Genomic DNA, 20,580 nt, shown 5'->3' with positions numbered 1-20,580 from the left:
ATATTGCACTTTAACAACAGCTGAAGCTATAACAGTTCATGAAGTCACGCCAAAACGTCTTGCATTGCTGGAGAATCAAAACAATGGCTTCAGATTCGGAGAATATGCTTTCTTGTTACACATCCAGTTATGAATATTATTCAAATAGTTCTGAAGAGGAAAGCATACATGTTTGCAATCGATTAAATAATTTATTCCGTGCAACATTGGGGGGAAATGTCTCACTCAAAAAGAGGCAGAAAATGGCCACAGAGCTGTTGTGAGGAATGAATCAGCCCGTTTCCACAGGCTGATAAATTCCTTACGTGGAGCTTGGCCGCCCTCTTCTGGCTCTTTCTGGTGCAACACGAGGTTTTCAGACCAAACAAGCATTGACGTGATGGAAGGAATGCTACAATGTGTCCTTTTTTTCGGTCGGGGGCGTTCCTTCAGTGACGTCACGTACGGACTCGTCACCAACTCAAAAACAAGACTTATGGAATATTCAGCACGAGTCTTAAAACGTAAAATATAGCTATATGCGGTGGAATCTTTGTAAAATACGCCCAGTAGAAGTCATTTGAAGCCATTTTACAAATTATGGACACAACTTGTCCGGAGACGTCGGTTGTCCTTTAAGTGAAGTTAAGTTGTCCTTGCAGTTATGTCACCGGAATGAATCGCTATCGCGGTGGAAGCAAATCCATAACACCTCACTTCATCATGTTACAGTAGCTGCTCATGCTATCGCTAATGTTGTTGCACACGCCGCATCACCAAAGAGAGATTATTATTATTTCAAGACATTTATGTAACTGCCGTAAAGAAATGTTTTGGAGGTTGCTTCGTTCCAGAGTAGTTTGCTGTATTCACACCTGTCCAACCGAATTGCACCATGGAGGGGAAACTAACTAGAGTACGCACCCTGAGAGACACTCCACTATTTTTTTTCCTTTACTAGATCTCATTTACTGGCCCTTATAATAATAATACATTTGATTTATTAGCATCTTTCAAAACTCTCAAGGACACTTTACAGTCACAGGATATTTTTTCTGCGGGTGAGCAGTGGCAGCCACACGCGCCAGCGTTCACTCAACCTGGAAGTAACAAAGTAAAAAAAAAAAAAAAAAAAAAAACTAGATACCAAATAATATGACAGTAATTTATTCTTCACCACTTTCTGTACCCTCTTTGTGACATGAAGCAGTTCTAGATGAAAGAGAGAAGATCAAAGCGTCCTTTTCAGCAGTGGATCAGGGACGTCATGGTGGAATGTGCACGTATATAGCACTTTAACAACATCTGAAGCTGTAACAAAGCCGCTAACATGGACGAAAGACAAATGCTGCCTCCTCGTGGAAGGGAAAAACATTGCCAGAGGTCTGGCCATCGCTTTATCGGCGCCCAAGCAAGAAAAAAAAAAAAAAAATTTGGGTATGGCGCTCTACTTCTTCTTTTGACTTCAAGATGGCTGCCGTGAGAGTGGCTGCCTTTCCAGCAGCTCATGTATTTTGTTTTTCTACTTTCTTCATTCCTTTTATCTTCCTTTCATAACTTTACTGCTGTGAAATGTCAATTTCTCAACTGCCAGACTAATAAAGGCCAATCCAATCCAATAAATTCGGGAATGGCAGCGAATGAGTGAACAGCGGGTGGTCACGTCCGCAAACTGAACTCAACGCAAGGCGGAATTCAGTTTTTTATTTTGATTTCCACAGCAGGAAATGCGTGGATAAAACTTTGCTTTGGATTTCCTCTTTCTTCACCCCGTGTTTTAAAATAATCCGATTGATCCGGGTGATCAAGCAGCGCACCGAAGAACCCAAACAACACACGTTTCAGATGATACAGATGGAAGCAGAGTATGCGTGAGCAGCAGTTCTTTGCATTTGTTTTGTTGAAAAACAACAACAGCAGGGTGGGCCCTCTGCGTGAATGATACAAAACTTTCTATTCATCAACCTGATGCCTACGCCCATCGATCTGCTCTAAAATCGATAATCCATGGATGGTATTCCCACGTCACCGTGTCGAAGATAAAAATCGACCTTGGAGTTGCATGTCCGTCCCCCAGTGACAGTGGAAACCACCTAGCATGGTTAAAAAAAAAGATAGAATTCCTCTTATTTTTACTGTAACTATGGTATTACAGAGCAGCGGCTGTCCTGTGTCGGATTTAGATGGAGTATTACTATATCAAAGCATGGCGCACCTTTCTTCATGCACTACATGCTCAATTTCATGGCATTGTCGAGGTGAAAATTTATGATTTCCTTTGTCGCAAGGATATTGAATTCATTGCCCGTTAAACCCCCCCGCCCACCCTTTTTTTGCCGCAGGCATAGCAAGTAGCCTCACCTGAATAAAATGAGAATACGCATCGTGAGATGAGGGGCATTCCGTTTGAAGGGAGGTGGGGGGTGGGGAGTTCGGATTCAAGGGCTGCCGTCGTCGCGGGCCGTGCGGTAACCTACCGATGACTACGAGAAAAGTGATGAGAGGCGCGTAAGGGAAAATAGCACCGCAGGTATTCATTTGAACGCCTTTACGTTCAAAGAACGGTGGGAAGATTTGAGTTTAAAATGGCGCCGGTGTGCGAGTGAGTGACAGCTCGGAGTTGGATGCCAAGCGATTCGGGTTGGTAAAATGTACAGCGTAGCAAACATTTTTATTTTATTTTATTTTCCTTGTTGTTTGTTTGGTTGTGTCAGAGGATTCAATAGTACTACTTTTTGTTTTTTATTGAGGACTGTAGTGGGTAGAAGGGCTTAGTGTTTATGCATGAATACGCCAATTGTCTCACATATCCAAAACAAAAGCACCAAACAATCATGGTACAAAATCAATCCCTCGGGTGATATGGTCTCAATGTTGTTTTAAATAAATACACATGGAAGTAAATAAATAAATAAACTAACAAACAATCGACAAACACATAAACATTTAAACATAGAAATAAATACATAAATGCACATAAACAAACAACTAAATAAATAAATACATACATAACTAAACAAATAAATAACTAAATAATTAAACAAACATTTAAACATAAATAAGTAAATGAATAAATAAATAAATACATTTAAAATAAATGAATAAATATATGAAATTGCAATTGGTAAAAACTAATAAGAATAATAATTTAAAAACTGGATGTGTAAGAAAAAAAGTAAATATGGACAAATAATCTAGAAAATTTGTCATATTCAAAAAGGTTTGTTACAATGTGTTGACCGGTGTAGTATCATTAGTATCATTCGTAGCATTAGTTGCATGACATCCCTCGGTCTAATCTGTACAATATTTAATCATTTACAAATGGATATGGAATGTCCCAATATAAGGGGATTCCACAAATTCAGTAATTAAAAAGAAATAATAAAACATGTTTTCATAATTTTGAAGGGTTTGCCTGTGGCCTCATTTTCATTACAAAAATTAATCTTTAATGTTTATATTTTTTAAATATATTTTGGTGGTGGTAATCTTTGTTCTTATCCTGCAACTGTAAAGTGTCCTGGAGAGTTTTGAAAGGTGCTTATAAATACAATATATTATTATTATCATATTATTATCATTATTATCATTAGTATCATTCGTAGCATTCATTGCATTAGTATCATTCGTATCATTAGTAGCATTAGTAGCATTAGTATCATTAGTATCATTAGTATCATTAAATATGTTATTTTTTTCCCCTATTTCATTGTATTGCCCAGGTGATCGCTATGTGGAACAGTCACAATGACTGCGATATTTCCAACAAAAGAAATCAGAAACATTTATTGTAAATCACAGGTGTCAATGTCATTTTAACACGTTACAGCAGGGGTGTCAAAGTCATTTTTTGCCGCGGGCCACATTGTAGTTATGGTTTCCTCTCGAGGGCCGTTATGAATTTGGGGAACCCATTAGAATGTTTAAATCCCTTTAAATATTACATATAGAGCACACAGCAAATTAATGAATAACTCGTTTTCAAATCTGAAGTCAAGAATAATGACTTTTATTGTGGTTGACATCCAAAAATATGACATTTTGGCTCAGATTTTAGCAATCATCATGGAATTTAACAAGTTTGATTTGCTTTCGCGGGCCGAAAAAAATGATGTGACGGGCCGCATTCGGCCCGCGGGCCTTTGCTTTGACACCTGTGCGTTACAGCGTGCATGAAAGGGTTAAGATATGCATAACCCGTATATGGTTCTGTTTGCAAACAGGTCACTACGGGAAGGAGAGTGTGCGGAACAGCAGTGGTGCAGATTTTCACAACTTCATCTCCTCTGGTTTTGTGACATTGGGACGAGGTCCTCAAAAAGGTAATACCCAACTTTTTTTTTCCACTGAAAATATTTGTCAACCCTTTTGTGCACAGTGGTCAATACAGTGGCCGGCAAATTAGGTTACGGGGTACATCAAAGGATTAAAGCGGCCATAGAGTACTTCCCATGCTCTAGGAATGTACATACAGACTGAATGGAAAGACTGAGACCAAAATTGTGAAATTCGGGCAATCAACGGTGAGCCAGAAATGTCGGTGAAATGTCCTCTGATTCAATTTCACCTCTACAATAATCCTTGTGAATTGCCATTACTGTTTCAAAATTAAATACAATGCGTACACAATCCATACAAACAGATGGGAGAGGAACTGACGTGGAGTGCAGGACAATCTTTCAGAATGCGCACATACACAAACACGCACACATACACGGCCATTAGCGATGGAGCAGAGTTATCCCCTTGGGTAATACATTGATTAGTATGCAGCCATGTTGGCTTTCGTGCTGATTTATTCCCCTCCGTTTTGGCTCCACAAATCGGATGCCCTGTGCGTCACCGCAAAGCAACCGTCCAATTTGTTTCTGCCTTTTTTTTAAGGTGTCTTTGGTAATTTTTGTTAACACAGGTCATGATTTATTGGGGCTGGTTGGTATTTGGTTTGGAAAAAAAATAAATGCATCCGACAAATGTGATATGAATCAGGGCATTAACTCATTCACTGCCATTCACAAATGTATTCGTGAATTGAACATTTCATGCTTGGGTGCCGATAAAGCGCTGGCCAAGGCAATGTTTCTTTACCTTCCACAAGGGGGCAGAATTTCCTTTTTTTACCATTTTAGTGCTTTGTTCCAGCTTCAGCTGTTGTTAAAGCGCTATATAAACCAATATGTCTGTATTGCATTGTATTTTAGAAAGCCGGACTCATTTCAATGTCATATAACTCCAGACCCATATAATTTAGGAATGAACTCTTTTCTTCTGATGACAGAAGAGAGTCTAAGGTTTCTTATGCTGCATTGAATGTTTTTGTAGTCCAAAACCTCAATATTCTGTGGGCACTGGAGTGGACACATTTTTGCACATGACTGGCCGTGAATGAGTTAAAATACAATAAATCAATTAAAATTATTCTGAACTGTAGTTTTATTTTATCTTATAAAAGTTAAACTCTATTTCATCCTGTTAAAATAATTCATTGCCGCAGTGTAAAATATTATATTATTGTTCACAAAATGAATGAGTTAAATATGTACAGGGAAGGCAAACAGTGATGTCAGAGAGGTCACTTGAAGTTTACTCAGTGTATGTTTAAAAAAACTGTATTTGTTTAAATGTTTACTGTTCTTTAAAATAAAAATTAAAAAAAAAAAACGCCAGAGGCCACCACCTGCTTGTCTTCCCTCTTGTATCCAGAAGTGTCTTCTTTTTTAAGTACTTTACTTTGTGTCTATTACGTAATGTGTCACCCCGCCGGGCACAGTAACTACAAGTGTTATCTAGCTCATTATTTTAAGAGTGATTGTGACATACTTGGGCATGTGTGAAGTCTGCAATTTGAGAACACCCTTCAAAAATATGCACTTTTTTTCCCCCAGTTTTGTTCTCCAAAGCTCAGTTGGATAAACAATCTAGTCTTTTATCTAGCTTAGCTTTAATAATTCAGAAATGGGTTGTAAAGTAGTTGATTTGTCGCTAGGCTTATTCAATCTATTTTTTTCTTCTTATTGTTGTTTTTTTTTTAAATCCAGATAGGCTGGATGAATTATATCCTGCACCTGTTCTATCAATGTGGGCTGACGTGAGCAGTCAGTAAGAGATGAAGCCAGAATGAGGTGAACACTAAGTAAGCAGTCAGGTTGAATATCAATCAGAGTTGGAGGTTCATTATTTTTTAAGAGGTTTGCACAGCTTGTTTTTTCCGCCCATCATCCGCCCCGTCACCCCACCCCCCGCTGAGGAGAGTAACAAAGCCGGAAAGGCCAAACAGCAAACACGCAGTCAAGGATCAGAAACTTTTTTTGGCTTCATAAGTTTTTTTTTTCTATGTTTGTAAACGCATTACAGTGTTTTTATGCGCCACACAGACAGAACTCAGTTTTGTATTCAGGATGTCTTTCTCTGGCTTGTGCATATTTGGTCTGTTAAATTACACAAGATGATACAGTGTGTGTGTGAGAGTAAGACAGAGAGAGAGAGAGAGAGAGAGAGAGAGAGAGAGAGAGAGAGAGAGAGAGAGAGAGAGAGAGAGAGAGAGAGAGAGAGAGAGAGAGAGAGAGAGAGAGAGACATGGATAGAGAAAGACAGATGGAGAGAGAGAGAGTGAAAGAGAGACAGAGGGTGTGAGAAAGAGAGAGAGAGAGAGAGAGAGAGAGAGAGAGAGAGAGAGAGAGAGAGAGAGAGGGGTAGAAAGAGACAGAGAGAGACACAGAGAGATACAGAGAGGAAGAGAGAGATAGAGATATAGACAGATATAGATAGAAAGAGACAGAGAGAGAGAGACAGTGAGAGAGAGAAGAGAGAGAATAGGCAGAGGCAGACAGGGAGAGAGAGAAGAGAGAGAGACAGAGACAGACACAAAGACAGAAAGAGAGAGAGAGAGAGACAGAGAGTGAGAGAGAGAGACAGAAAGAGAGAGACAGTGAGAGAGAGACAGAAAGAGTGAGCGAGAGAGAAAGAGAGAGACAGAGAGAGACAGACAGACACAAAGACAGAAAAGAAAGAGAGAGATAGAGAGAGTCAGATAGAGAGAGACAGAGAAAAAGAGAAACAGAAAGACTGAGAGAGACGGTAAGAGAGAGAGAGGCAGAAAGAGAGAGAGAGAGAAAGAGAAAGAGAAAGAGACAGAAAACGACAAAGACAAAGAGACAGAGACAGAGACAAAAAGAAAGAGAGAGACAGATAAACAGAGTGAGAGAGACAGATAGAGAACGAAAGAGAGAGACCGAGAGAGGTTAGAGTGCGCTCAGGGACGACAGGTGAAGTCAGTGTGTGTTCTCAAGCATCACAACAGCAGCTTCATATTTGCTTGCTAAAATACTAAACAAAACTCGATATTCCCAAAAAAGATTGAGTGCTGTTAGGGGTAAAAAAAAAAACTTAAAATTACATAATACAGTAAAGTCTCTTTATATCGATATTCAAGGGAGTCCGAAAAAATATCCATATAACCGGGACTATCGATATATGCATGTAATTTTCTCCGTGCGTGCATAGAAATAGTATCGATATAACCGGGACTATCGATATATCCGATATCGATATAACGAGACTTTACTGTATATATCTCACAATTTGAACATTTTGTTTGGACTTTAACAAGCATCATGTCACTTGACATGTTGCATTTACTTTCGGGGGCCGAATAAAATAATGTGGCGGGCCACATTTATCCCTCGGGCCTTGACTTTGACACCAATGATCTAGGAGATAACAGGCAGCCTGGTTGTCATATGATTAGCACGTCTGCTTCATAGTGCGGGGGTGCACATGTTACTGAAAATGCTCCGCTGCTGTAAATCTGAAATGACGACCAGCATCCAACATGGAGTTTGCCTTTGATCGGCAACGTGATATTTCATGACTGCTGTCAAAAATCTCATGTCGACATGTTAGCTGCATGACTCCTTTCAAAACCACCTGCGACCTGTTAGCGTGACATACCTTGGGAGGTTGAGAGCCGATGGTGGTGGTAGTATTTTTATTTATTTTTCGTCAAGTCGCTTTTAACATGTTTTCCCAAACTGACAATATTACATACATTGAACTTTATTTTGTTTGCATTTCCATCTCAATAATTCATGTCACTTCCTGTTACGAGGATAATTCCTAAAGACTGTCACATCACCCTCCCGACCTCGTAACCAAAATCAGACAGATGAGAAAAAACCCTTTTGTCAAGATAAGTTGGTCGTGTGATTTTTCAGTGTCACATTCAGTTGGGAGTTTACCGCAAACATCTGCTATCATCCAAGAAAAAAATGTCCTCCCGTAAAGATAGGAACAATGTCTTCAATCATAAATCAGAATCATCTTTATTGCCAAGTATGTAGAACACACAAGGAATTTGTTTCCGGTAGAACACGCTGCACTAGTATCGTTGTCAAAAAAACTGCTAATTGGCTACTGTTGAAAGAGTTCAAAGAGTTAATGGCTTGGGGAAGAAGCTGTTTAAATGTCTGCTGGATTTGGTGCGCATGGATCGGTAGCGCCTGCCTGAGGGGAGTAGCTGGAAAAGGTGGTGGGCAGGGTGCGGATCTGGCCCGCCATATGATTTTATTCGGCCCGCGATAGTAAATCAACCATGTCGAGTTCCATGATGCATGTTAAAATCTGAACCAAAATTTAAAATTGTCATATATATAAACCACAATAACAGTCAGTAATGTCGACTCCAAATTTGAAAATTAGTTATTGATTAATTTGTTGTGCGCCCTACAATAAAAATATGGAGGGGATTAAGCATGGTTTCCCCATTTTTTTAACAGCCTGTGAGAGAAAACCGTAGCTACAATGTGGCCCACGGCAAAAAAAAATGTAATTATTCAAACAATTGATTATAAATATTTTGATTTATGACTATTTGCATCGTAGATGATCCCAAATTTTAAAATGTGCATGGCCATGCATGCACATTAAATGTGATTTTGTAAGTAGATAAAGAGATAAAGAAATAGATAAATAGATACACAGATACATATACATACACATACACACATATATATATATATACATATATATATATATATACAGTAAAGTCTCGTTATATCGATATCGGATATATCGATAGTCCCGGTTATATCGATACTATTTGTATGCACGCACGGAGAAAATTACATGCAAACAGGGTCGGATATATCGATAGTCCCGGTTATATCGATATTTTTTCGGACTCCCTTGAATATCGATATAACGAGACTTTACTGTATATATATGAACATACCATATTTTCTGTAATATGAGGCGCACCATCATCAAATCACATATTTAAAAACATTTTGCAAACATAAGGTGCACCGCATTATAAGGGAAACTTTCAATGAATGATATATTTCCAAACATTTTCCATGCACAAGGCGCACCGGATTATGAGGCGCACGGTCAGCTTTTGAAAAAAAAAAATGTTTTCTATTAGGTGCGCTTTATAGTGCAGAAAATACGGTGTGCGTATATAAATTATACAAGATGATGCAGTGTGTGTGTGTGTGTGATATAGAGAGAGAGAGAGACAGAGCTATATATATATATATATATATATATATATATATATATATATATATATATATATATATATATATATATATATATATATATATATATATATTGTATATAGCCCCTCCCCCCACCCGCATCACTGCTTGGTACAGATGCAAACTAAAGCCCAATAGTGGGATTAATGAATTGTTATTGTCACAGAGGAAGTATGGCGTCGTTTTGTATTCACTCACTGTCACAACGGCAAACTCGACGTTGTAAATCACTGTCACATTTGCACACATATTTCCTCGCCCTGCAGAGTGTTTAAAGAGAGCAAAGCTGTGTGCGCAGATGGATGAAAAAGAGAATTCTTATGACGGATGTTGTTCGTTTCCAACTCGCCTGCCCCCATTGATCAAATGTTTCTAACTTGGACACACAGTGCGGGAGCGGGTCGACAGCCGGCATGCAAATGTGTGTTTAAATATTCCGTTTGCCAGCTGTTATTTGGTTGAACGTGGCCATTTTTATTCTTTCTTTGATAGGGGAGCGGCGCCAAGTCGTTATACGCTGAGAAGCCATGAGCTATTGCGCCCTTGATTTGTTAGGTTGCACACTTCATAGTTTTGATCGGGCCAACTTTTGGGTTTGGCCAAAAGAAAATGCTTCGAAGACTTATTGCATATGAAAATTTGACATTTTGGCACTTATTTTTGGAAGTATCATGGAATCTTTGCTTCCATGGGACATTTAAAACCATGTGGCGGGTCAATTCTGGCCCCCGGACCATAAGTTTGATAGCTGTGGACGTCAAGGAAATTTCAAGAAAAAAGAATGCGTAGAACATAGCGAAACTATGGGTAGTCATGATGCCTTTTTACCACTCTTGTTGGTGAAAACTGTTTGATTATGTGGGTTTTGTTAACTCATTCACTGCCATTCCTGAATTGATTCGGGAATGGGAAAAAAAATGATGTGTAGCACCATTCTGGAATTTGTTGAGGTTTTGGTTTTTCTTGCAGTGGGTGCAGATAAAGCACTGATTAGAATGTTTTTTTTTTCTTTCCACGGGGGGCAGCATTTACCTTTTGTATAGCCGCCCCACTTTTAACTCAGATAACTCCAGATCCATATAACTTAGGAATTAACTTATTTTTTAAGAACATAGAGAGTCTAAGATAATTAAAATGTTTAATCCACTCCACATATTACATATACAGCGCACAACGAATAAATGAATAACTACTTTTCAAATCTGAAGTCAAAAATAATGACTGTTATTGTGGTTGACACCCAATATGACATTTTGGTTTGCATTTTAGCAAGCATCATGGAATTTCACAAGTTTGATTTGCTTTCACGGGCCGAAAAAAAATGATGTGGCGGGCTGGATTTGGCCCCCGGGCCTTGACTTTGACACCTGTGGTCTAAGGTTTGTCAGACTGAATTGAATGTTTATCTCATCTTAAAACGTAATATTCTGTGGGTCCTGGAATTTGAGTGAAAATGACAAAAACCCTGGCACTGGAGTGGACATATTTTTGCACGTCTGGCGGTGAATGAGTTAATTTTTTAAAACGTTGCTATCTGATATGCTTGCTGAGTCCTTTTCTATGGGTGGAGTAGCAAAATTAGCAATGCTCAAAACCTAGTGTGGCATCGAGGCTCGAGCGGGATGCTAAAATCTGTTTTAAACACAGGAAACACCGGTCAGTTACACACTTGCATCTGTGGCTGTTTTTGATTGGCAGCACGCCATAACGCGGCGCATCCTCACCACTCATACAAATCGATGGCGAGCTTGGTCGGAAGTGGCCAGATGACCTGCTGCCTCAGCATTTTGTGAAATAACCAATATGAAAATGCTAATAAAAAGGTCCCGCTGAGAGCAAACCAAGGCTGTGGCATTCATTAGCCGAGACGAAAGATCAAGGTCGTTTTTACAACAGCAAAATTTTTTGAAGGAAAGGATGAGATTTGCTGGTCTTTGTGCCTCTGAAGTTATTAAATATGCAAGATTGATCAACAATTAAAATGAAGGTTAAAAGCATCGGAGCAGCAATTTTTTTTCCCCATGATCAGCATGCCGCTCATTCATTTGTGCGAGGGAAATATCAAGACGGTTTACGTGGGCCTTTCATAAGCACCCCGGCAGACTCGTTGTTTCTCTTCAGCCCTTATTCGCACGGCTCATGAAAGAATCCTTGGTGTCCTTTTGCTGAAGAACCGAGTTAGACAACTTCCCTGCCTTGCAAAATTAACACGAGCCTCGCAGCGTTCTTTATAAAAGCTAACGGATGCACAAACGTGGAGGTCAGTGAATGACAAGTCACCCCACAATTTGTGACAAGCCTCTCGGGTATACCGGGGAACAACACTACTTGCAGACAATCTCCAGTCAATTACGGTGATGTCAAATGGGTGGGAAGACAGAGGAAATGACAGTTTCAGAGACAACACTCTTATCATTGTCCTTCTGCAGCGGCCAATTGGAAATAAGGACTTATTTGTCGGGAATGCGCGCTGGAAGGAAGACAAAGAGGCATTTCCTCAAGGAGATGGAGACGCGGTCAAGAATATGTGACTTTTTTAAAGAAAGCCAACTGAATGAGGAAAATTCAACACAGTTGAAGCTTGAAGCTCCCGGTCATATTCTTAACCGTTTTGGGATCTGTGTGACCTCTGATTTGATATCAGTCGCTACGGAGTATAAATCGCAGAAAATGCATATCAATACTACTATGACGACTACTAATCATAATCATCAACATCATCATCAAAATAACAATAATGACTATAACAATTACACTCACAATAACATTAATGATCATAACAACAAAAGAATAACAATAACAAAATCTAATGATTAATCATGATGTGAGATGGTTTGAAAGGGGAGTAAAAGAAGCGATTTGCATAAAACAGCTAAATACTTCACTAAACCGATATGGTGGTGTGAGGTTCAATTTGGACACAACACCCTGTTTAGGCAACATAGGATGAGTAATGCTGATAAGGTGATCCCGGAGGAAGTGGGGCAATCAGGCCAGTCGTTAGTCAGGACAATAGGAACAATCATCAGGGAGTAGTTCTCTGCTTCCCCCAACCTGAGAGCAGGGACCTATCATAGCAGAGTCCGGCACCGCCACGTCAGGACAGTAGGGATATATATAGGGCCGATACTACCAGCAAGACTTTAGTTTTCTGAAGAAGCATCTTGGATAAGAAGCGAAACGTCCGACACCTTCAAAGAAGTACAGATGACAGCTGAAGAAACCTTCTCATTAATGATGATTATGATACTACTCCTGTACTACGACTAATAATGACACCCATAATAATCATTAATACTTCTACTACGACTACTACTACTAATTGTATTACTAATTGTCACATCCTCGTCTGCTCCAGGAGCGTGCCCCTCCCCTCCTGTCTCATCCCCCTCTGTGCTGACTCTCCAGACTCACTCACCTGTTTCTCATTCCATTAATTGTGCCTTCTGGCTATAAAAGCCACCCATACCGTTCGGTCTGTGCCGGTGTATTTCTTGATGTTCCACGTCACCCAGCCGCACGCAGGTCTGTCTCATTTGCTCGCCTCCATTGCATCATTTCTGTTTTGCCTTTTGTGTCTCAGTAAAGACTCTTACTGCATCCCTGTCTCCACCGTTTATTTCAGATCCGACGCTTACTACTTCCCCTCGTCCCTCGAGTACTGTCACCACTCCTCGAGCGGACGTGACACTAATAAGTATTATGATTAATATTATTAATTATTAATATTAGGAATTATTTAAAACAATAATATTAATGATTACTCATTATTAGTATTATTATTATAGGAATTACTACTACAACAAATAATGATACTAATTAATAACTTTCAATAAATCAGGTAGCCGAATCAACAAAACATGCATCACTATCGTACACATAGTATAATAATAACAACAACAACAACAATAATAATAACAATGACAATACTACTACTACTACTACTACTAATAATAATAATAATAATAATAAAAGAAGAAGAAAAAAAACATTTATATGTCGCATTTTGGGGCAAACGGGGTTATTTACTAAAATCCAACACCATAAACATAATGTCATCTCGAAAGGCAATTTAAAATAATAAAATAATAAAAACAAAACAGAAGACTACATGCCGAATAAGTGCCCATTATGCGAATGTAACATGACGCTTAAACAGCGAACTGAAAACACGGCTGGAGCGTTCATGTAACACATTAGGAGTTATTCACGAAGAGCATGCTAACAAGTTTACTAAATCACCAGTCTTACTCCAAATCACTAAAATCAAATACAGTAAAGTCTCGTTATATCGATATTCAAGGGAGTCCGAAAAAATATCGATATAACCGGGACTATCGATATATCCGACCCTGTTTTCATGTAATTTTCTCCGTGCGTGCATAGAAATAGCATCGATATAACTGGGACTATCGATATATCCGATATCGATATAACGAGACTTTACTGTATTCATGCTTTGCTGTCATTTTCAATCAATTGCAGCTTCCTGTTGCATTTCAATGTGAAAATAAAATTTAAAAACCATATACTGTGTTAATAATTTCACCCATAGATGGCTAAAGAGCACTCATCACACCCTCATGTATAGTTCCACAAGTTGGGAGGTTTACATTTCAGAAAAAATTGAGTTGATTTCCAAATCGCATGTGCGACAAGGTGTTTTACTTTCAAGGGTTGCCCTTTAAAGGCGAGAGAAGAAGTAGAACCCCTTGCATAAGTAAAACGGGGAGTGAGGGTAGTGGGAAGTGGGGTACCCTTTAAAAGGGTGCTGTGGCATACCATTTGGGGCCTGTGGAAAGCTCCTAATGTGAAGCATCAATCAAAGTTGCTTCCCGCCACACAGCATGAGAACTTTTATCTTCTCTCATTAAAATAAGTGCAGCTATTTTATGCACCGGCTGGAATGCGGCGACTTTCTTTTTTCCTTCCATGCTAATTCCCCACATTTAGATTTGTTATTAATCATCTTTGATCAGCGGGGTTCTGTACACTAATAAATTGGAAGAGAGTCTGCGTTTCTGGGCGACTCTTGGACTCATTCCATGTTGAAGCATCAACAAACTTTCAGTGCGAAGCTGCAGCTGTTTAATGGAAATAAATCGGATGTCAGAGCTTCCAACAGCTTTTCAACTTTAGAGTTAAATGAAGCGCAGGAGAAAGAAATTGTGGCATCCTATTAAATGTGGAGTAAACAGAAACTAGCGAACCTCTCCCAGGGAGCAAAATGAAACAGATTTGGCTACACATCTTCTAAAGCTGACAATTTTTTTTTATCCCCTTCCCCCCTCAACATATAAGAACATTATTTTTTTACATTAAGATGGCGACTCGAGAGTGGCTGCCTTTACAGCAGCTCCTGTATTTTGTTTATGCTGCTATGAAATTTACATTTCTCCACAGTGAGACAAATAAAGGCTCATGTAACATTGAATATGACACGAGGCACAAGGCAGGTGCCATCAGCCAGTTATAGGACAAAGCCTGCAGGGCCTTCTCTGCTGGCCTAAAAATACCTGAATAACAGACTAATTATATTTTGTCCATACATTCTCTTGAAAGACAATTGTCTTCTTTTTTTGTATTCACTCACTGAATTTTGTATTCACTCTTTTCATTACGTTTTCCCTTTTGTGCTGCTTCCTGACGAGTGTTTGTGTATTTAAGCATTTAACCAATCACATTTCAGCCATCATTTGTTACCAGGTTTAGAAATCTACCTGGACGTCTTCTCAATCATTTCTGCAGGCCCTGGAGCATAAAAATCAATGTTGATGAAACAGTGACATTAACCAATCAGAGTTCGAGTTGGCAACCGACTGGTCACTAGCCAAGCATTGTATCACTAGCACCTCGTGATTGGATTGGATTGGATTTGCCTTTATTAGTCTCAGCGCATACTGGCCAAAGCTAGCACACTGTATGGGTAGCGAGCTGCATGAGCAAATATATTATTGCGTTGAATTAATAGCGGTTTTGTCAACCCACAATGGTTGAAGGAGAAGAAATTGATTTGGCTGGAGATTTACTGTTGACATCATTGAGAAAGGTTGGTCAGATATTTATGGCTAATGGTACCCTCTCGTGAACCTTCAGTCTGGATTGATTGAGATGGATCACTACTGAAGGCCTAGCGATGAAATCCACAGCCTGCCAATGTCGCCAGCAGATCTTATATGTACAAAGATTCAAATGTGACAATGTGCGTACCACCTCCAAAGCCGCAAAGCTATCGCTTCTAGGACCTCCTTTAAATCCCAGTTAGCGCCTGCCCAAAACACTCTCACACCGAAAAAAAAGTTCAGACATTAAAATGAGCTCAAAGGAAACGCCGCGTGTTGCTGAGAAGAAAGTCAAAACCTTTGTACTATACGATGGAGGAGAATCTACACAGCGAAGCTATTCATCATCTCGAAAAGTCAAACTGGATATTAAACAGTCGCGTCCTTGCTGGTGTGAGCTATATATCATCTGTTCGAAATAGTCTTGCAGGGGCATTTTGAGGAAGCCCATGTGACTGTTTTTTTTTCCCCTTTGCCGAGAGTTTGGTGAAAGACTAATCTTGGACTCTGCCGTGTTGACCTCAAGCAGCTTTCACTCCATCTTCCTTGTGAGGCAAACTCCTGCTCTCATCTCTAATCTATAATTCATAAGCGAAGAGGCTTAGACAAAGACTGGCAAAGGCAGATAACTTGGTCACTTTTTCTCCATCCCGCCCCCACTACCGGCTTCGGGACTATTATCCAGAGGCCATTGTGAGGGAAAACAAATGGGGAAAATTGCCTTCTCTCTGCGCGGTATAAATAATGGTGCATTACGTTGCCGATTTTAGAGTGAGGACTTGTCATTCAGAGCTCAAGGTTGATGACTGCATATTGCGCTATGCAAATAATGGGAGAATGGGGCAGAATGGAATTCCAATTAATCGTCTGTATCTTAAGATTAATCTCTGAATCTATTTCTATAAAAAAACATAAAAAAAATAATCGTCTATATATTGAGATGCAACTCAGAATCCATTTCTATAAAAAAAGAAAAAAAAATACAATAAAAGTGTGTAGAACCCCTCTACCCTTTGCTTTTTTCGGGTTTAATTTAAAGTGGCTGTGGAAAGTATATTAAAGGGAAGATGTGTTTAATTCATTCACTGCCAGACAATGTGCAAAAAATGCGTCCACTCTAGTGCTAGGGTTTTTGTCATTGTCACTCAAATTGCAGAATTTTTAGTTTTAAGACTACATAAACATTCAATGCAGCGTAAGAAACCTTAGACTCTCTTTTTTAAACAGAAAAAGAGTTCATTCCTAAATTAAATGGGTCTGACGTTATATGAGCTTGAAATGAGGGTGGGTGTACACAATACAATACATACATATTGGTTTATATATCGCTTTAACAACCGCTGAAGCTGTAAAAAAGCGCAAACATGGAAAAAAAAGGGAAATGCAGCCACCAGGACTTTATCGGGAACCGCCACAAGAGAAAACCCGAACAAATTCGGGAATGCCGCTCCACATCATATTTTCAATTCTCAAATAAATTCGGGGATGGCAGTGAATGAGTTAATAGGAGTCCCATCTCCGTTCATCTTTCTATCCATCCATACATACTTCTATCCATCCATCCATCCATTATCTGCCGCTTAGGTCACCCACATAGGGAAGCCCAGAATTCCTTCTCCCCAGCCACTTCTTCTAGCTTTCCCGAGTGGATCCCGAGGGATTCCCGTGGCAGCTGGGTGACATAGTCTCTCCAACATGTCTCGGGTCGTACTGGACACTTCATCATGGAGGCTTCTAGGAGGCATCCTAATCAGATCCCCGATCCACCTCATCTGGCTCCTCTCAATGTGGATGAGAAGCAGCTTGACTTTGATCCCCTCCCGGTTGATCAAGCTTCTCACCTTATATCGAAGGGAGAATTCAGACACCCTACGAGGTCCCATCTCCAGTCAAGATAATTTTATCGGGTAGTAGCTGATAAATGACTCCTGCAGTGGGTGTAATCTGTAATCGTTACCAATTTACAATGGGCAGTTGTTTACTAAGCACTCATTTATTTGCTAATTCCACATTTCCAGATGATAAACTGTGATGATCAAGCTTTTGTTTGTTGTTCTCGGTGAATCGTTTCTGTAATCCAATTCGCCGATTCCGCAACACCCAACCTTCCAATGCCTTTTTATTAAAATCGTAATATATTTAACTACATCCCGAGTCTATCTGTCAATAAAGCAGGTCGTCTCTTCTCGGGGCATCCATTTTCACACTGTTGGTCAGGAATGAGAGATCAAATACCTGGTCTGGCGTACCATTAGGGTCCAATTCGGAAATGCTCGTGGGATGTGAAAGACTTGGCGTGCTGAGCGGAGCTTTACTGGGTTGGTGAAGGCAGTACCATAGCAAAAACTCGCTGCCATGTCTACACCTCTTTGCTGTCACTTACTCAATCACTGTCTCCCAGCGCACCTGCGGCTCAGTTATGAATTGTGTTGCAAATTGCCTCTGTTGTTTCCAGCACAGGTTCAGCGAACTCTCCTCCCTTGAAATATCGTTGATCGGGGTTATAGGTATTCCATCGACAATTCCGGACCATGGGGCAAGCCAAGGTATAATTGAAAGGTGCCTTCAAGAGTGATAAATAACGACCGTTCCCAAGGGGCTATTAGCGATCTGGACTGGGGGCATGTCAGATGGCGGAACACAGCAGAGAAGACCGTTAGTACACTGCAAGGAGAAAGCCTGAAATGACTCTGCTCCAGGTGTGAAAGCACAGGAAGTGAAATCACTCAAATAGCCTCATTAAAAATTAACTGGAACTGGCCTATGTGTGAGATAACTACATTATGACACCCTGATGAAACGCTATCAACTAGACTGTAGCGATCACCATTTTTATGTGAAGGATGAGCAATTCCTCCTACATTGTCCTACTAGATTAGATAAGAGGATCCTTTATTTGTCTCACAGTGGAGAAATGTACATTTCACAGCAGCAAAAATAAAATACAGGAGCTGCTGTAAAGGTAGCCACTCTCGCGGCGCCATTTTGAAGTCAAAAACAATAAAAAATGATGTGACAGTAAGTAAGACTACTTTGTAAAACAAGACAATCGTTAACCCAAACTACTATATTTAAAGTTGTACTATGTACATGTTTAAGATGTACTCTTGGAGTTTACATCGTTAGGAGTTAGCATATTTGCACTTCAATTAGCATTATGCTACCATACAGCTCATTGGTTTAGTGGCGTTTGAAATATTATTACATTTTAAATAAGTTGAAATTAAATTTTGCTTCATATGTTATTACAGTTCCACTTTACAATTCAAAGAGCTCAACCTTCCTGTACTGCACAGGTGTAAAATTCTAGGCCCGGGGGCCAAATCTGGCCCGACAACATTTTATTGGGCTCGTGAAAGCAAATCAAACCAGAATTTCCATGATGCTTGTCGAATGTAAACTGTCACATTTTTGTTTGTGACCATCGGGTGGCACTGTATGGCCCCGCCTGCATTTGCATAGGTGTTGATCATTTTAATCAGTGGCAGTTAAAAGTAGTCCCTTCATGACCATTCAGTGTCGGGTTATTGTTTGTTTCAACCTGTCAGGTTTGTTTTGTTTAGTCTTGTTTTACAAATGGTTTTGTTTGCTACTTTGGACCTTTGTGTTCTTATGACTTTACTGTTTGAGATTTTGTTCCTGCTGACTTTATTTAATACAATTTGTCAAATAACCCCGCTCCTCCTTCCTGCCTGCTTTTCTGGGGTCCACCACCACCACCACCACCACCACCACCACCACCACCTTGTAAATCATGACAAATGACAATGACAGGCCTTATTTTTTACTTCAAAATTGAAAACTAGTTATTCATTAATTTGCTATGTTTTCTATATGTAATATCTGGAGGGGATGAACCATTCTAATGGCTTCCCTAAATTCATAACGACCCCCAAGAGGAAATCATAACGACAATGTGGCCCGCGGAAAAAAAAAAAATGCTTAACAACCTTCCTGTACTCTACTGTTGGGAACAGAAACTAAATATTTGACTGGTTTTATTCAATTGAGTGGAGTGGCTATCATTTCATACCCCATTATTTAGTCATGTGATATAAGTAAAGATAAGATATACAGTAAAGTCTCGTTATATCGATATCGGATATATCGATAGTCCCGGTTATATCGATACTATTTCTATGCACGCACGGAGAAAATTACATGCAAACAGGGTCGGATATATCGATAGTCCCGGTTATATCGATATTTTTTTGGACTGCCTTGAATATCGATATAACGAGACTTTACTGTATATATATATATCATATCCTATCATATCAGGGTGCATTCACCAACTGAGTAGCTGCGTAGTACGGGACCTGTAATTTAAGTTATGGGAGCAAAATGAGGAAGATTCTTTTCTTGAAACTTTTCTTTCACTTCCAAAGTCATTGACCATGGATATGCACAAAGTAATTATCACATATTTATCAAAAAAACTTTCAAAATAGGCCAAATTGGCCGCATGCTGCCAGTGCTGACAGACAGGAGCGTTTTTTATTTTTATTTTTTATTATTCTTCCCAGCTGAGTGGAACAGTTTCCATGTCTTAATTACCTCAAGTTTGGCACATTACAGCACTGCAGCGCAAGAAGCCGCCATGGGGAACACAAGGGGGTGGGCTCAGCTGAGACGGACAGCAGTTGGTGACAGAAGCCAGGGGAGAACGTGATAAAAAAAAAAAACAAGAAAAAAAGCCAGCTAGCATGCCCAGGATGACAGATGTGACGGTAGAGGGGGCCCTAGGATCCCCAAGGAAGAGCCAAAGAAAGCGCAAGATCTATCTCGGAGAAGTCCCATATGCCTGTATAGTCGAATTGAAAGAAACGTAAACCAGAATGAGCATGCAGATTCAAGTTGAGTCTTCGGCTCTATATTTAAAGATTTTGTTTACTGTCAGATCTATTTCGTTGCAAATATACGCAACCCCCTCTAGGGGAAAGACATTTTTGAAATGTTTTTGAAGTTATACTGCAATGCACCGCTACTGTCAGTATGTA

At 39.7% G+C, this 20,580-nt stretch overlaps 1 protein-coding gene across 4 annotated transcripts in view; it reads left to right on the top strand.

The window, feature by feature from the left end:
- The window catches only part of shisa6b (shisa family member 6b), a 72,325-nt gene that overhangs the window by 9,989 nt on the left and 41,756 nt on the right, over positions 1-20,580 (top strand). For all 4 annotated transcript variants that reach the window (XM_089015508.1, XM_089015510.1, XM_089015509.1 and 1 more), the window contains exon 3: positions 4,206-4,304. In XM_089015508.1, coding sequence (XP_088871634.1) covers positions 4,206-4,304 — 99 coding nt within the window. The remainder of the gene's footprint in view (positions 1-4,205; positions 4,305-20,580) is intronic.

This window comes from Hippocampus bargibanti, linkage group LG15 (genome assembly GCF_051943395.1).
Source record: "Hippocampus bargibanti isolate YZ-2025 linkage group LG15, ASM5194339v1, whole genome shotgun sequence".
NCBI classification, from domain to species: Eukaryota; Metazoa; Chordata; class Actinopteri; order Syngnathiformes; family Syngnathidae; genus Hippocampus; species Hippocampus bargibanti.
This window is presented reverse-complemented; position numbering and strand designations above follow the sequence as displayed.